Raw genomic sequence first — 16,849 nt, 5'->3', positions numbered from 1 at the left:
TGGTACAGTTTAATCTCCAGTTCAGTAGATGGGCATGTGCCCTTGAATAATCTAACAATGAATGGAAGCCCCTGCCCTGACTGGGGGTGGCTGGGGAAGATTGCGATGGGTTGCACTGAAGTCTCAGGAGCAGGGGTGGTAGGCGTGGCTGCACCAGCTTCTTGTCCTGTGCAGGCAGGAATGTGATCAACTTTCCTATTCCATCCGTCATAGGGATCATGACTTTCAGCTCATATAGACTGTTCTTTGTCTCTGGTTACCACCAAAATGGGCTCAGGGCAGAGTCCCTTCCCCCAGTCCAGAACTGACAGCTCTGTGACTATTTTGTCCTGTGTTGCCCCCTACACAAGCTAGTGCTTTTAGTAGGGAGGGAAAGATGGGCTACACCCTTCATGCAAACCTGTGCAGTGCTAGCTTACTTTTGGTAGGGGTGCAGCTGCCACAAAATGCACAGACTGGCTGTCTCCAGGGGCACTGATGCCAGCCCCTGGTGAGAAGATCCTCTGCTGTGTCTGTCACAGTGGGCTAGGGAACAGGAGACGGCCTTCTCTCCACATCTATTCCTAGTTACCAGTACAATTGACAATGCCTAGTGGGCTTTGGCAGGCTGCACTCCCCTATCTCCTATGAGTGGCCCTCACTGAGTGTTAGGTCTTCAGGGGCCTCATAACTCTCCAAGGACCTGCTAGTCCCCTGCAGTTGCAAAAGTCATAGTGTGCTCGGTGGTCTTTCTGTAGGGGATCAGGTGATGTGGTGACAGAAAGTCTGAGGTTTCTAAGACCCAGCAGTAGCCTACGGTGGGTACACAACCAGTGTGGTGTGCATCGTCTCAGTTGAGGCCTGAGGGGGACAGCCAGTGTACCTGTCCAAGCTGGCTACTGGTGCTCTGTCTCTGGGAAGTTCACAAATCACCACTGAGAGTGTTGCCCAAGGTCCCAAGGGCAGACTTTCTCTGCGACAATTTGGTGATAAGCATATTGTTGCAAGGGTTAGGGGAGCAGAGAAGCACTCCCACCTACCCTTCCCACAGGGCTCCAAGTCCTTCAGGGGACTGTCTCCGCCAGAGCCTTTCTCCTTCCCTTTTCTGTGCCCTGGCTTCTTCCCATGGGCTCTCTGACAGGGCCTGGCTCAAATCATGACCATTCACCTACAACTTTGATCTTCTTCTTAAGGAGAACTGGCATCTGAACTAAGCATTCCCTAGGCCACCATCTTGGGAAAAAAATAATGCCAGGTACATTTTTAAGCACTACGCATTTATTAATTCATAACCAATCTTTGAAGTAAGTACCATTATTACCCCTTTTACAAATAAAGAAATTACATAACTTATCTGAAGTCATATCGGGCTAAAGATCTGAGCTCAGGGAATCTTCCCTCAAAGTCTGAAATATTTATCACTTTACCACATGTTAAAACCCAATACTGACTTAAATACAGTGGAAATCTGCCAGGCGCGTTGGCTCACACCTGTAATCCCAGCCCTTTGGTAGGCCGAGGCAGGTGGATCACTTGAGGTCAGGAGTTCAATACCAGCCTGGCCAATTAGGAGAAACCCCGTCTCTACTAAAAATACAAAAATTAGCTGGATGTAGTGGCACATGCCTGTAATCCCAGCTACCCAGGAGGCTGAGGTAGGAGAATCACTTGAACTCAGAAGGCGGAGGTTGTGGTGAGCCAAGATTTTGCCACTGCACTCCAGCCTGGTTGACAGAGCAAGCCTCTGTCTCAAAAAAAAAAAAAAAAAAAAAAAAAAAAAAAAAAAAAAAAAAAGAAGAAGAAGAAGAAGAGGAAGGAGAAGAAGAAGAAGAAAGAAAAAAAATGCAATGGATTTTCTTCGAGGGATATAAGATTTCCATATCTTTTAGACATTAAAATTATTAAGCACATTCCTAAAACTGGATTGAATATAGCAATACTTTTAGGGACAAAATTTGAGAATAGAACACAGTTTTAAGGTTAAGTTCATTGTGCTTGAAGTTTAATGTAAATTTAATGCCCAGGCTGATATATTAAAGGAACACACAAAAAAACATTAAACATGTGCCTATCAGGATTTACTGATTACTACAACTATTAAGAACAGCAAGGGGCATCCTTGGGTATACAAAAGAAGTTAAAACATAAAACAGTCATTTCACTGGACTTTTGTCAAAGGCTAAATTTGGTATAGAACATATTCCCCAAAAGAAAAAAAATCGCTATATGTGTTTAGTCACAATGCAATTATGATCAGCTGAGCTGAGGAGGTAAGGTGCAAGAGGCTTGGTAAGCAGAAACCAGTAGGACACTGTTATCAGAGGCAGGGTAAGAGGGGCACTCCAAAGTTCATAGAAACTGCTGGCAGCCCGGAGAGTTATAGGAAGTGAAAGATCCCGGGTGAGATGGGTAGAAGGAGTTCGTGGCCCCAGCAGCAAAAAAAAAAAAAGTACTGAAGCAGCTTGATTGCTCAGTCTTGGTTGTCTTTATTTGTTTCACCCCTGGTGAGAATTCACCCTGAGAGAACCTGTACAGCAGGTGAGAATAACTGAAAACAGCTGGCTGTCAGTGAGGGCAGGGGTGGAGCAGATGCTGTTTTCTGATAGATGTTTCTTTTTCTTTTTCTCTTTTTTTCTGACACCTGGGCAAGTCACATGTAGTTGACTCTTTTAGCCAGACATTGTAATGGACTTCCCTGTAATCTCATGCATGCAGACTTCCATTTTATATCTTTGAAAGCCTGTGTGTCTAAGGAAATATCAACAGAAAGAATTGGAAATGAAGTATTGACATTCTTCACTAAGGGTAGTTTGGTCCCATGTGGTAGCTGAACTCCAAAGTCATTATGACCAGAAAGTTGCTCCTAAGAAAGCCAGAAGGTAGAAATGGGAGCTTATTCAGCTTGGTTGCCTGGAGAGCAATTCCTCGCTACATTTCCAGAGGGAGCTCTCTGCTAAAAAGATAATTCGTTGATTATCCCGTGTTCCCTTGCGGCTTTATGTGTGGCCTTTCTCTCTTATCACAGCAAATAATCTGTAAAGAAAGGCAACCAACCAGGCAAGTGAATTTTTTGAGCCTTAAATATATATGTGTGTACATATATATACACACATGCACACACATACTAGTATTTCAGTAACTGAGCTCATTGAGTTTTTGAAACCATTTTAAATTGTTTTATTCTCTATGTGACTATCACCGTATTTTGTGATAACATTATATGGGGTTGTGGCCTATTTATCCACACTTTAACAAACTCTGATTATTAGAAGTAGTTCAAGAGATTTTCCCTTTTTTCCTGATAATTTTTAATCTAAGTTAATTACATAGATTTTTAGGTAAGTAGAGATGACTATGTGACTATAAGACTGTAACTGGAATCTGGATACTCTCATGAAATGTTTAAGCTAAAAAGAACCTTTGGGATCATAGCTGTAATCCAGAGGAAATTGTAGCCTAGAGGTTTTATGTAACTTCCTCATAGTTAATGGGCTGAGACCAATTTAGTGAATCTTGGTTCCATTTCTAATCAAGTTTTACAATTTATTTACTGTGAACAAATACACATTTTAGGTGAAATATTTACATTTTGTTTGTAGCTGCTCAAATAAAAACAGCTGCAAAAAGTTCCCCTATGTCTAAACATTTTCTGAGAATTGAAAAATAATTTCTGTCCATAATAGATAATTAAGAAAATAAAGCAAATTTTAAAAGACAAAAATCTACATATCAACCTGATAAAGACCACCACTATGGAGGCTTGCATGTATTTTCTCGTTTTATCTATGCATTTATTTCTTTTAATGCAGTCGCGATTGTACTACATAAGCATGCTTTATCTGCCTTTTTTTTTTCTTTTGAGAACATCAGACTCTTTGAAAGTGTTTATAGCAGTTGCTTATGCATCATAATCCATTAAGGGGATGGAATGATTTACTTTAATGCACTCCCTATTTTGTGGCATTTTATTTCTGCTAGAAAGAGATTTTTGCATAACACAAATAAATGTTTATGGAAATGTGACTGTGCTTTCTTACCATTCCCTCACCTCACATCCTCTCTTCAATACACTTTAATCCTACATTCTTTGCTATTGCCATACTAAGATTGCTTTTATTAAGGTCAAGTATTTCTGTTTTGCTGTACTCAATGTTCGTTTCCTCTACCTTATTCTAGTTGACTTCTCAGCATCCTATGACACCATTAACAACTCCTTAGTCCCATCTTCCACTTTTTTTATTCTATTTTTTGGTCAGACTCACAGAATTGAGTTGATTTTATCCCTCATTGGATGGCACACTATTATCATTCTTCCCAACTTGTTCAGTAGTTTTTTTAATGTATTTATTAATACCTTTCTCTATGGTAAGCAGAATAATCCCCCTATCCCTCCCCCCACCTCTGCTTCCCCAGAAATATCCACATTTGAATACCCGGAACCTGAGAATTTCTAATTTTACATGGCATAAAGGACTTTGCAGGTGTGATTAAATTAAGGACATTGAGGTAGGCAGATTATCCTGGATTATCTAGATGGGTTCATTGTAATCTCAAGGACCCTTAAAAGTGGAAGCAGGAGGCTAAGGGGAGAGTGAGAAGAAGAAGGGAGAAAGGCACGAGGAGATGCAATGTTCACCATCTTTGAAGATGGAGAAAGGGAGCCTCTAAAAGCTAGAATGCTCCCTTGCTGGCAGAGAAAGGAACATAGCCTTCCTGACTGGCTGATTTTAGCCCAGAGAGAAGCATGTCAGATTTTTGACCTACAGAACTAGAAGATAATAAAATTTGTTTTGTAGTAAGCCACACACTTTGTGGTAATTTGTTACTGCAGCGATAGAAAACTTAATACATTCTCTTCTTCCATTTTCAAGTTCATTCTCCTGCCTCACTCTAGTATACTTAATGTTTATTCTTCCAGTCTTACTTTCAAAGTTTACTTAAACATACTTGTATCCTTAATAGAATAGAAAATGCTTCATGTTTTTAACCATGCATAGATGCATAGGTGGTGGTGTGCTATTCATCTTATTTACTACTTTTTTCACATGATGCTATATTTAAACTGCATCTGTATTCCTAAAAGTTTTTTCAGTGATATTTCCATTATTTGAATATTTCGCTGATGTATCATCATTCATCTTAGGCATTTTACCCATCCGGTCTCCTTGAGATTCTGTCTGCTCATATTAGTCCACTCTGTGTGTATATCACAGTCTACTTAAGTGATAGAACTACTTAGGATGCTTCTAATTCTTTACGATCAAAAACAATGTGATAAGCATTGTCCTGGATGTCTTTTTGTGGATCAGTGTGAGTTTCCTTGGGAATATATTTAGGAGTAGATTATATATATAGATAACTTCACTATTGAGCAGCATTGACCATACTCCAGAATGACTGCATCAGTTTTCACTTGCACAGTGAATCAGCTCCCCTTTCTTCGTAGCTGCACCCAAGCTTAATGGCGTTCAATTTTCTGATTTTTTTATATACCTGAGAGACATTAGGTCGTATCTCATTGTTTTGATTTGCATTTCTCTGATTACTAAAGAGAATGAACTTTTCTTCAATACCAATTAGCTATTTGGAAAACTCCTTCTGTAAATTTACTCTTTATAGTCTTTACCTATTTTTTCTCTTTGTATTTTTTTAACCCTAGCTTGTAAGAACTACTGATGGTAAGTCAGAACCTTTGCCATTTTCAAATGTGCAAATAGCTTCTTCCTCTCTGTCTCCCTTTAGATACATGTGGACAGTAATCTTTCACTGAGATGTAATCAGAAAATTCTGTTTTTTCCCTTTTGGTTTTATATTTGCAAGTATTAGCTTAGACATCATTCTTTACCCAGTATCACAAATATTTTACTTTTCACATTTATAATCGCATTAAGAACTTAAATATATTAATTTGAAGTTTTTATATTTTATGAGTTAGAAATACATTGTTTATGGAGCGAGTCTTATTTTTTCAACATATATTACCAAATAATGAACCTCTTTGCAATGATTTATGATGTTTGTTGTTTATAACAAATTCCCATGTATTCATAAACTCTTTATTCTCTCACTGCTTCATTAGTCTGTATCTATTTCACTATCACTTTGCAATATGGCTTAATACTTTAACAAGTATTTTTTAAATTTTACTCTTCTTTTTCAGAATTAGCTTAAAAATGTCAAAACACATTGCCACATTCCTCTTTAAAAGTATAATTGGATATTGATTGGAAGTTTGTTGAACTTAGATTGATTTGTGGGAAGTTGATCAAGTGAATCATGCTGATATCTAGTCAAAAATCTAGAAGTAATCTTGGACTTTTCTTTTTCCTTTACCTCTCCTCCCGCATTGTCCTTAACATTTGTGGGACATAAAATAGGAGTTTAAATGGAAGCCTGCATATCGTAAGTTGTAGTTAAAAATTACAGACCAAGCTATCCCCGTGACCCAGCCCATGTTCCCACTGAAGTTATCATTCTGAAATCTGGAGGCAAAAGGAGTTCCCCTCCTTGTAGGGTCAACCCTGACAAACCTGGTTAGTACTGATGTATGTGGCAGGAAAAAGTAGAAGCTGGGTTCAGCTCAGGATCCACCCAGAGCTAGGACTGACCTAATGAACCCCTAGAGACAGAGGTGGGGGCAGTGCCTCTCTTTCATATCTTACTTTTCCAACACAGGATTTCCAGACTGTTCAGGCTCTTCCAAGCAGAGAAGAGAGAGAAATAACTGCCTAGACACTGACTTCAGGTGATTTTAGAAAGCCAAGTTTATATTATATTATATTATATTATATTATATTATATCATAATTTATCATATCATATTATATTATACATTTTTGCGACAGGGTCTAACTCTGTCGCCGTGCAGTGGCACAATCTTGGCTCACTGAAACCTCTGCCTCCTGGGATGGAGAGATTCTCCTGCATCAGCCTCCTGAGTAGCTGGGATTATAAGGGCGCACCACCACGCCTGGCTAATTTTTGTCTTTTTAGCAGATATGGGGTTTCACCATGTTGGCTAGGCTGGTCTTGAACTCCTGATCTCAAAGTGATCCGCCCACCACGGCCTCCCAGAGTGTTGTGATTACAGGCATGAGCCGTTGTGCCTGGCCAGAAAGCCAACTTAAAACAAAAGTAGCCACTCCTTTGCTGATTTTCCAATGCACAAACCATGATTTGTTCCTCCCATAGCCACCTTCAACCCTCAGCCCTGCTCATTAGCTCTCAAACGCATTTCCTCCGCCTCACGGAGCCAGTTCAGCTTTTCTCCCTGTCTCTCTTTCTGTCTTTGCGTCTTATTCTGTTTCCCAGGCTGGAGTGCAGCGGCGCCATCTCCACTCACTGCAACCTTCGCCTCCCGAGTTCAAGCGATTCTCCTGCCTCAGCTTCCTGAGTAGCTGGGGAGCACGCCACCACACCCGGCTAATTTTTGTATTTTTTAGTAGAGGCAGGGTTTTGCCATGTTGGCCAGGCTGGTCTCAAACTCCCGACCTCAGGTGATCTTCCTGCCGCGGCCTCCCAAAGTGCTGGGATTACAGGCGTGAGCCACCGCGTGGGGCCTCTTTCTCTCTCTGTGTAATTATGCTTGGTGTTTAAGGTTTCAAAAATCTTTCTTATAACCAAAAAAAAAAAAAAAAAAAAACTTTCTATGTTTTTATGACTGTGATATGTGGGTCCTCTTGGTTTAATCTAAGGATTGTGCTGCCCCCACCTCAAACCATCAATAAGCTCTGTCAGTCTGCCTCCAAATCATCATCCCCATTCTTGTCTAAGCCCTGGTTATCTCTTGCCTAGACTATTTCCAGTAACTTCTGGCTGGTGACACTGCTTCTGCTCTTACCTACTTGAAATTAATTCTCCAGAACACTGAGAGGGAACATTTTAAAACACAAATTGAGTCATATATCTCTCTCTGGATTTCAACTCTCTGATGGCTTAACTTTACTCTTTGGATGAAATAAAAACTCCCTGCATTGGTTTACAAGCCCTTGCCAGATATGTCTCTGTTTACATCTGCAGCCTCATTAATATTACTATATGTCTATATTACACCAGTGTGCTCAAGCTGGCTTGCACACTTGACCTGTGAGAACCAGTTGTTAAATTTTCAGGAATTTTGCAAGCCAGTTGTTAAAACCGACTATTACAAATATTGTATAATCTTACAATTAAGTAGATTGCATTATAAGGAAATATAATAACTACTCCAAGGTCATTATTTCCTAGTTATTTTTACTATATTTTACTATTCTCAATGTTTTGGTGTCTTTTTATATATTGTATGTGTACAGTAGAAATACCATATAATGCTGTACTACTGCACATCCTTTCCCAACTTCATGTTCAATGAAGTCATGTTTATAGCCAGAAATCAACCCTGAAGGGAGTATTTACACCGCAGAAATTGGCAAGTATTACAAAATAGAGTTTCATTTAATGATTTGTTGATTGTCTAGATATGAGAAAATGTTTAAAATGCAGACTAAAGTTAAAAGGGTGTGTCTATAGCTGTTACATTGTGAATAGCACAAAAAAAATTGAAGAAATATTCCAGTATTTGGAAACTTGTGCAATGCAGCAAAAAAGTTGTTCACATCACTGATGAGCAAGTGAAGTTCCACCGTATGTCTTTTTGTTTCACTTTCGTCTTGCTCATGAAAGTAAACAAAAATATCAAAAAATGTTTATTTCAGAACTAAACTCATTTATCAGTTACAACCATAGTTTGATAACAGATACAGGAGTTCATCAAAACTCAGTGAAAATATTCCAAGAGAATCAATTAGCTGTATAGAAATTACTATAGGAAGCATTGTGCATTTCTTTATTGTTTGCAGATTATGTGCTTTACATATTTTACATCAGTAAAATTATAATAAATTTAATGGACATTTCTGAATACATACATGTGTTTTTCTAAAGAACCAGTTGTTAAATATTTACCAGCACACCATTGCTTTCTGTGTATCTATCAGCCACAATGATATTCTGGGTTTCTTTTTCTTTTTTTTTTTTTCTTTTTACTTTTTTTTAGTTTTAGGGATACATGCACAGGTTTGTTATATAGGTAAATTTCATGTCACAGGAATTTGGTGCACAGATTATTTTGTCACAGGGTAATAAGCATAGTGCCTGATAGGTAGGTTTTCAATCCTCACCCTTCTCTCACCCAGCCCTCAAGTAGGCACCAATGTTTGTTGTTCCCTTCTTTGTGTCTGTATGTTTAACTCCCACTTTAAGTGAGAGTATGTGGTATTTGGTTTTCTGCTCTTGTGTTAGTTTGCTTAGGATAATGTCCTCAAGCTCCATCCATGTTACTGCAAAGAACATGATCTCATTCTTTTTTATGGCTGCATAGTTTTCCATGGTGTATATGTACCATGTTATCCAGTATACCACTGATGGGCATTTAGGTTGATTCCATATATTTGCTATTGTGAAAACTGCTGCAGTGAATATACACATGAATGCCTCTTTACAGTAGAACAATTTGTATTCCTTTGGGTATATACCCAATAATAGGGTTACTGGGTCAAATGATATATCTTCTTTCAGTTCTTTGAGAAATAGCCAAACTGTTTCACACAGTGGCTGAATAAATTTACATTTCCACCAAGAATGTATAAGTGTTCTCTTTTCTCTGCAACCTCTCCAGCATGTGTTATTTTTTGACTTTTTAATAGTAGCCATTCTTACTGGTGTAAGAAGGTGGTTTTGATTTGCATTTCTCTGATGATTAGTGATGTTGAGCATTTTTTCATATGCTTATTGGCTACATGTATGTCTTCTTTTGAGAAGTCTGTTCATGTCCTTTGCCCACGTTCAATGGTGTTGTTTGCTTTTTGCTTATACATTTGCTTATGTTCCTCATAGATTCTGGATATTAGACCTTTGTCAAATGCATAGTTTGCATATTTTTTCTCCATTTGTAGGTTGTCGGTTTACTCTGTTGAGAGTTTCTTTTGCTGTGCAGAAGCTCTTTAGTTTAATTAGGTACCATTTGTCAATTTTTGTTTTTGTTGCAATTGCTTTTGACAATCTTCGTTATGAAATCTTTGCCAGGACCTGTGTCCTCAATGATATTTTCTAGGTTATCTTCAAGAGTTTTTATAGTTTTAGCTTTTACATTTGAGCCTTTAATCCATTTTTAATTGAGTTTTGCATATGGTGTAGTTAGAGGTCCAATGTCAATTTTCTGAATATGGCTAGCTAGTTATCCCAGCACCATTTATTGACTAGGGAGTCCTTTCCCCATTGCCTTTGTCAATTTTGTCAAAGATCAGATGGTTACCTATGTGTGGTATTATTTCTAGGCTTTCTATTTTGTTCCATTGGTCTATTTGTCTGTTTTTGTACTAATGCTATGCTGTTTTGGTTACTGTATTCTTGTAATATAGTTTGAAATCAGTCAATGTGATGCCTACAGCTTTGTTCTTTTTGCTTAGGATTGACATGGCTATTTGGGCTCTTTTTTGGTTTCATATGAATTTTAGGATTGCCTTGGCTATTTGAGCTATTTTTGGTTCCATGTGAATTTTAGAACTATGGTTCCCTAGGTTTTTTTTCTAATTGTGTGATGAATGTTGTAGGTAGTTTGACAGGGATAGTGTTGAATCTGTACATTGCTTTGGGCAATATGGGCGTTTTAACAATATTCTTCATATCCATGAGGATGGAATGTTCTTCCATTTGTTTGTGTCATCTCTGATTTCTTTGAGCAAGGTTTTACAATTCTCATTGTAGGGAATCTTTCACCTTCCTGATTAGCTGTATTTCTAGGTATTTTATTCTTTCTGTTGCTATTGTGAATGGGATTGCATTCTTGATTTGACTCTCAGCTTGGATGTTGGTATATAGGAATGCTACTGATATTTGTGTATTGATTTTTTATCCTGAGACTGCTGAAGTTGTTTATCAGATCAAGGAGCTTTTGAACAAAGACTATGGGGTTTTCTAGGTATAGAATCACACCTGCAAACAGGGATAATTTGATTTCCTCTCTTACTATTTGGATTCCTTTTATTTCTTTTTCTTTCCTGACTGTTGTGACCAAGACTTTCAGTACTATGTTGAATAGGATTGATGAGAGAGGGCATCCTTGTCTTGTACAGGATTTCAAGGGGAATGCTTTCAGTTTTTACCCAACTTTGCATTAGTTATTTTCTCTGCTTAGATTGTTCCTCTTCATTTTTGCCTGATAACTTCCTCTGCAATCCTCATTATAATTATCATTTTTGTGGAGACATGCTCTCTGAAGAACAAGTTTACCAGTTACTCCTTTTTGTATCATTCTATTTCAATTCTCTATGGAAGACTAGATGTTATTTTTTATGTTTTTTTTTTTTTTAAATTTTATTATCTGCCTACCAGATTTTACTTTATTCCTCTAAAATATAATTTACCATAAGATTCGGGTCCCAGTATTGCCTGGCTTAATCACTGCTGTATTTACAGGGCCTTGAACAATATCTTGCATTTATTAAGTACTAGAATATATTTTTAAGTAAATTAATATAACTTCCCTGATTAAAATTAGTTTCTGAATCTGATAATGTGACTAAGAAGGGATAAATTTTTTTTTTTTCTTTCAGCAACATATTGACACACATTTCAACCCAGCAGTAAATTCTTATATTTAAATCAAATTTTTGTGGCTTTTTCCTCTCTTTTTAATCTTAGAAGTGTACATTTAAAAATTGTGACTTCATTGTTAAATCACATTTAATATACTTAGATACAACATATCAACTGTCAAAATTAATGTTGTTTTCATTTTAGAGTAATTTTTAGTGTATAATTTTAATTATATTACAATAGCACAAGGAGATAAAATTATTTACCAAAATATAGAAATATCATGTAACATATTGTTTGAAGATTTATTTAATTCAGATAGTATATTCATCTTTATGAAAATATTTTTGATCAGAATAATTTTACTTTGGGATTCAGTTGAGGTCAAGAACATAGGTAGGTTAATAGAATAAAATGGTTTTTTCTTCTTTTATGGTTTCTAGGATTAAAAGGCTACCTAGATGTTGTTTTAAAAGGCAACACTGTTAATAATTACAAACTTAGCATGATAAAATAATTCATTTTTCTTAGGAAAGACAATTTTGAACTTGTTTACTTTCTCAGAAAGTGCTATGCCTTACTTCTACCATAATTCAGATATACATGCATGCATGTATATCTAATTGGATATGACAAGAAAATATTATGGCAAAACAGATTTCTATGTCCTATAACGTTTGTTGATTCATTTTAAAGATACTTTGGTATAGGGAGTGGTGAATCAGTGATATTTGAAGTACTGGTCAAGGGGGGATACCAAAGGAAAAGTTTTAAGATTTTCTTGAAAAAATTTCAGAATACTTTGGTGTGGGGAATGGTACATCAGTGATATCGGTAGTAGTAGTCAAGAGGGTAGCAAAGGAAAGAATATACATATGATGCTAACAGTATTCTTACTTGTGAAATGAATTGATTTGGAGAGGCTGGCTAAAGCTTAGTTTTAGAGCCATGATATAGTTATTAATATATAGGTCATTAATCTAGGGAGCTGGCCAACTAAGTAGTTACCCTGTTTAATAATGGCTCTATAAATCCAGGTAATTCCTATATATCTCACTACTTAGATTACAAGTTGAGCTGGCCACAGGTCCCGCCTTACAGTTCTCTGTCAGCTTGTGTGTGTATATGTGTTATTAGGCACTTGTAAATTTTTACATTGAAGATATTAATCACATGGTAGCCATTTTTTCTTTTCTCATATTGTATACGAAATTGGTGGGTTCTTCGTCTCGTTGACTTCAAGAATGAAGCCGCGGACACTCGCGATGAGTGTTACACTTCTTAAAGGCAGCGCCTCTGGAGTTGCTCCTTCTTCCTGTGGTCTCGCTGGCTTCAGAAGTGAAGCTGCAGAGCCTGGCAAGTGAGTGCTACGTCGCACAACGGCAGCGTGGACCAAAAAAGTGAGCAGCAGCAAGGTTTTTCATAAAGAGAGAAAGAACAAAGCTTCCATAACGTGGAGCGCACCTCAAGGAGTTACCACTGCTTGCTGGGGCAACCTGCTTTTCTTCGCTTATCTGGCCCCACCCACATCCTGCTGATTGGTCTATTTTACAGAGAGCTGATTGGTCCGTTTTACAGAGAGCTGATTGGTCCGTTTTACAGAGAGCTGATTGGTCCATTTCACAGAATGCCGATTGGTGCCTTTACGATCCCTTAGCTAGACATAAAAGTTCTCCAAGTCCCTCCGAGATGCAGGAGACCAGCTGGCTTCACCTAGTGGACCCTGGACCAGGGTCCCGGCCGGAGCTGCTTGCCAGTCGTGCGCGGCGGGCCGCACTTCTTAGTGCTTGAGCGGTGGGTGGGACTGAGCGCTGAGGAGCAGGGGGCGGCGCTCGTTGGAGGAGGCTCGGGTCACGCAGGAGCTGACCGCGCGGGGCGGGGTTCAGGCATGGTGGGCTGCAGGTCCCGAGCCCTGCCCGGCGGGGAGGCAGCTGAGGTCCGTTGAGAACTCGAGTGCAGGGCCGGCACTGCTGGGGGACCCAGCGCACCCACCGCAGCTGCTGGCCCAGGTGCTAAGCCCCTCACTGCCTTGGGCCGGCGGCGCAGGCCAGCCGCTCTGAGTGTGGGGCCTGCCGAGCCCGAGCCCGAGCCCGCGCCCGCAGAAACTCGTGCTGGCCTGTGAGCGAGGCGCGCAGCCCGGGTTCCAGCCCGTGCCTCTCCCTCCACACCTCCCCGCGAGCAGAGGGAGCCAGCTGTGGTCTCGGCCAGCCGGCTGAAGGGCTCCTGGAGTGCTGCCAGAGTGGATGCTGAGGCCGAGGAGGTGCCGAGCGTGAGGGCCGCTAGCACATTGTGATCTCTCAATATCAGCTTACATGTTAGTAGGCAGTAAGTAAACACCTTATCCAAGGGTGACTGTGCATATTTCTTTTAGATTAAATTAAGGATTGTGAGGCTGTTTCTCCAGAACCAGGCGTTGAGACAAGTGTAATCGCAATCATACAGTAACTCCTTAAACACTTAAAACTTAATTATTTAGCTACCTATTAAAGGTGTTATCAAATGCATGGTGGTTTTTATATAAAAGTTTTGTAGTCAGTGAAAAAGAAATGACACATATCAAAGTCATAATCAGAATGCATCATTTCAGCTAGAGTTAAAAATACGTATTTAAAAAGTCATGACACTGTGGTGTTTTTATGTTTAAAAAGTATTTTGATTATTTTTCTCGTACATCAAAACTAAGATTTTAATTCTAGAGGATACTGAAGGAACTGTGATAATTGAAGAACCCAGCATTTTACTCATATGAGATACGGTTGGCATTTATACGAACTGTGATTGCATTTATATATAACTCTTATATATAACTCATTATATAGAGAGTTATATGTGACTCCTTTGCTAAGATAAACAAGGTTGTTTTCTCACCCCTTGGGTTGATAAATCTCTAATTATGGGATAATTTACACAGATTATAAATGGCCTAATTTATGCTACACATTCATCTCAAACAAACATAGTCACAACTGAATTTCTGCAAGGAATCACAAACCTGGACAATACTGAGGAGTAAATAAAACCTCAGGACATACATTTTTAAAACCTACATTGGTAGTTGCAGAAAGATAATAGTTTGCAATATTTTGAAAAGGCTGAATTTATGACTGTAAATGGAACTATGTGTTTATATACACACACATGTGTATGTGTATATATATACACGTCTTATACTATATATATAGTATAAGATGTTTGTGTGTGATGACCTCAAAATTAATGTAATTACATATTGCAACTTTGCCCAAAATGTAGAGATTATCACTCCACTAAGGTGTAAGTATAAAACCACAACATTTTATTAGATGGATCACCTTTATTATAACAATACCAATTTAGGGACTGTTTTAAGTGTTTAAACTACGTATTGATTATAGGTATAGAATTTGTGAGTGCCTAGGTAACAGACCCAATAAACACAGAAGCAGCTGCTTGATGACAATAACAGGCTCATACATGTCACTTACTGATTCATTCAACCTTTTATTGAGCACGTACTATAACATCAGGCAATGTCTCAGCATTTGTTACCAGTTGCTTTCTTTACTTTTTAATCTATAGTTCAGGTAACTGGTTACAGACATTTGATTCACATGTTTCAACTTTAAAGTATTCTTTCCTTATAAGAAAAAATCCCCAGAAGATCACCAAACTCTATCACTGGGTGAGTACCACAAAACAGACTCACATTTTCTTTTGAATCTGTGGAAGGTAATATGTCACTTGCCTTTTTAATTTTTAATTTTATTTATTTATTTTGAGACAGGATTTCACTCTGTCACTCAGGCTGGAGTGCAGTGGTGCAATCATGGCTCACTGCAACCTCAACCTCCCAGGCCTAAATAATCCTCCCACCTCAGCCTTCTGTATAGCTGACATCACAGGTGTGTGTCACCATGCTTGGCTAATTTTTTATTTTTATTTTTTGTAGAGATGGGGTCTCCCTGCATTGCCGAGACTGGTTTTGAACTCCTGGGCTCAAGTGATCCTCCTATCTTGGCCTCCCAAGATGCTGGACTTACGGGCGTGAGCCACCATGTCCCATCTGCTTTTTTAATATCAAGGCCAAGAGTACACTATTAGACTTTGTATGCTAAAAATATCTAAAATTGCTTCCCTGTCTAGCTTATTTCTTTGTTGTCTTGTGTCTTCATATACTGTCCTACATTCAGCTTTTTTTGTATTGGTCTATTTCCATAAATATTTATGAAGGCCTTACAGTGAGTCAGACTATGGTGAATTCTGTGAAACAAAGATATATACTGTCAATCTCCACCTAGTAGGCAGGGAAACAGGTAATTTCAGTGCATGTTAAAGGTTTTTGGCTTATTGCACCTGAGCCATTTGAATTATAAGCTGCCTCCAGTCACTTTTAGAAATAAGCGTAGTTCATAGGTACATATTGCACATTTGGATATGTTACTAAATTGCCTGGACAGATCTCCCCTAATCAAATTTTATATAAATGTGCTGTGAAATAAGTGAAACAGCTGTTATTCTTGTATTTTCACTCTCCTTTGGTTTGAAATTCCACAGGTATAAGAGCATTTCTATTCAACATAAGCAACTCTGTACCTAAAATATTTAACTGAGATAAAAAATAATCATAATACAAATAAGTATAAATAAGCTTTCAATACAGTAGACAAAATGGAAAAATAGATTTTTAGGCAGATGAGATTTTCTTGAGCTTGATAAAATAATACAACTATTAATTATTCTCTCACATACATACAATACTTCTCAGAATACTAAATGAAGCTGAAATGTGTTAATGATTTAGCATTAAAATAGATTCAGCCTCCCAGATTGATTACACAACTGGTTAGATGTGTGGTTATGAGCCATTATTTATTTTTATTTTATCCACATGGAATTATTGATTATTGTCTGACATCACAATATAATAAGAGAAATAAGTATTATTTAGGTATTAATAACAAGTGTAGGCATAAATGGAAACTTCAATAATTTTAATTCATTGTACATTTTTTTTTCAAGTGCTTATCCTGTTCTAAATGTCTTGCCCAGTGGAAATGTTTGGTTAATCAGTGGCTAGGCAGAAGTGTATTTTGTAGACTTGGTCCAAGCTCTCTGAACTTCTGAATTAACTCCTACAATTCACACCGTTGGGTTTTAGCTTCTCAAGCACAGAACAGAGGTAACAACCCATTTTTAAATTAGCGTATGCAAATGAAGAGTTTTTGAGCTCTGGCAATCAGAATTTACATATCAGTCGTATGTAGGGTTCTCTTTAAATTAGTGCTAGGGCAGTGCTCCTACCTGCCAGAGAACAGAGG

The 16,849-nt window shown here is 38.2% G+C and overlaps 1 protein-coding gene across 50 annotated transcripts in view; it reads left to right on the top strand.

Annotated features, from left to right (window-relative positions):
• Positions 1-16,849, top strand: part of ADGRL3 (adhesion G protein-coupled receptor L3) — an 857,692-nt gene that overhangs the window by 329,351 nt on the left and 511,492 nt on the right. For 4 of the 50 annotated variants that reach the window (XM_074039935.1, XM_074039939.1, XM_074039934.1 and 1 more), the window contains exon 1: positions 13,417-13,877. The exons of the other annotated variants lie outside the window; for them this stretch is intronic. In XM_074039935.1, coding sequence (XP_073896036.1) covers positions 13,865-13,877 — 13 coding nt within the window. In that variant the 5' untranslated portion in view covers positions 13,417-13,864. Of the gene's footprint in view, positions 1-13,416; positions 13,878-16,849 lie in introns of those variants that run through there. 50 annotated transcript variants of the gene reach the window in all.

Source organism: Macaca fascicularis, chromosome 5, assembly GCF_037993035.2.
Source record: "Macaca fascicularis isolate 582-1 chromosome 5, T2T-MFA8v1.1".
Lineage (NCBI taxonomy): Eukaryota > Metazoa > Chordata > Mammalia > Primates > Cercopithecidae > Macaca > Macaca fascicularis.
This window is presented reverse-complemented; position numbering and strand designations above follow the sequence as displayed.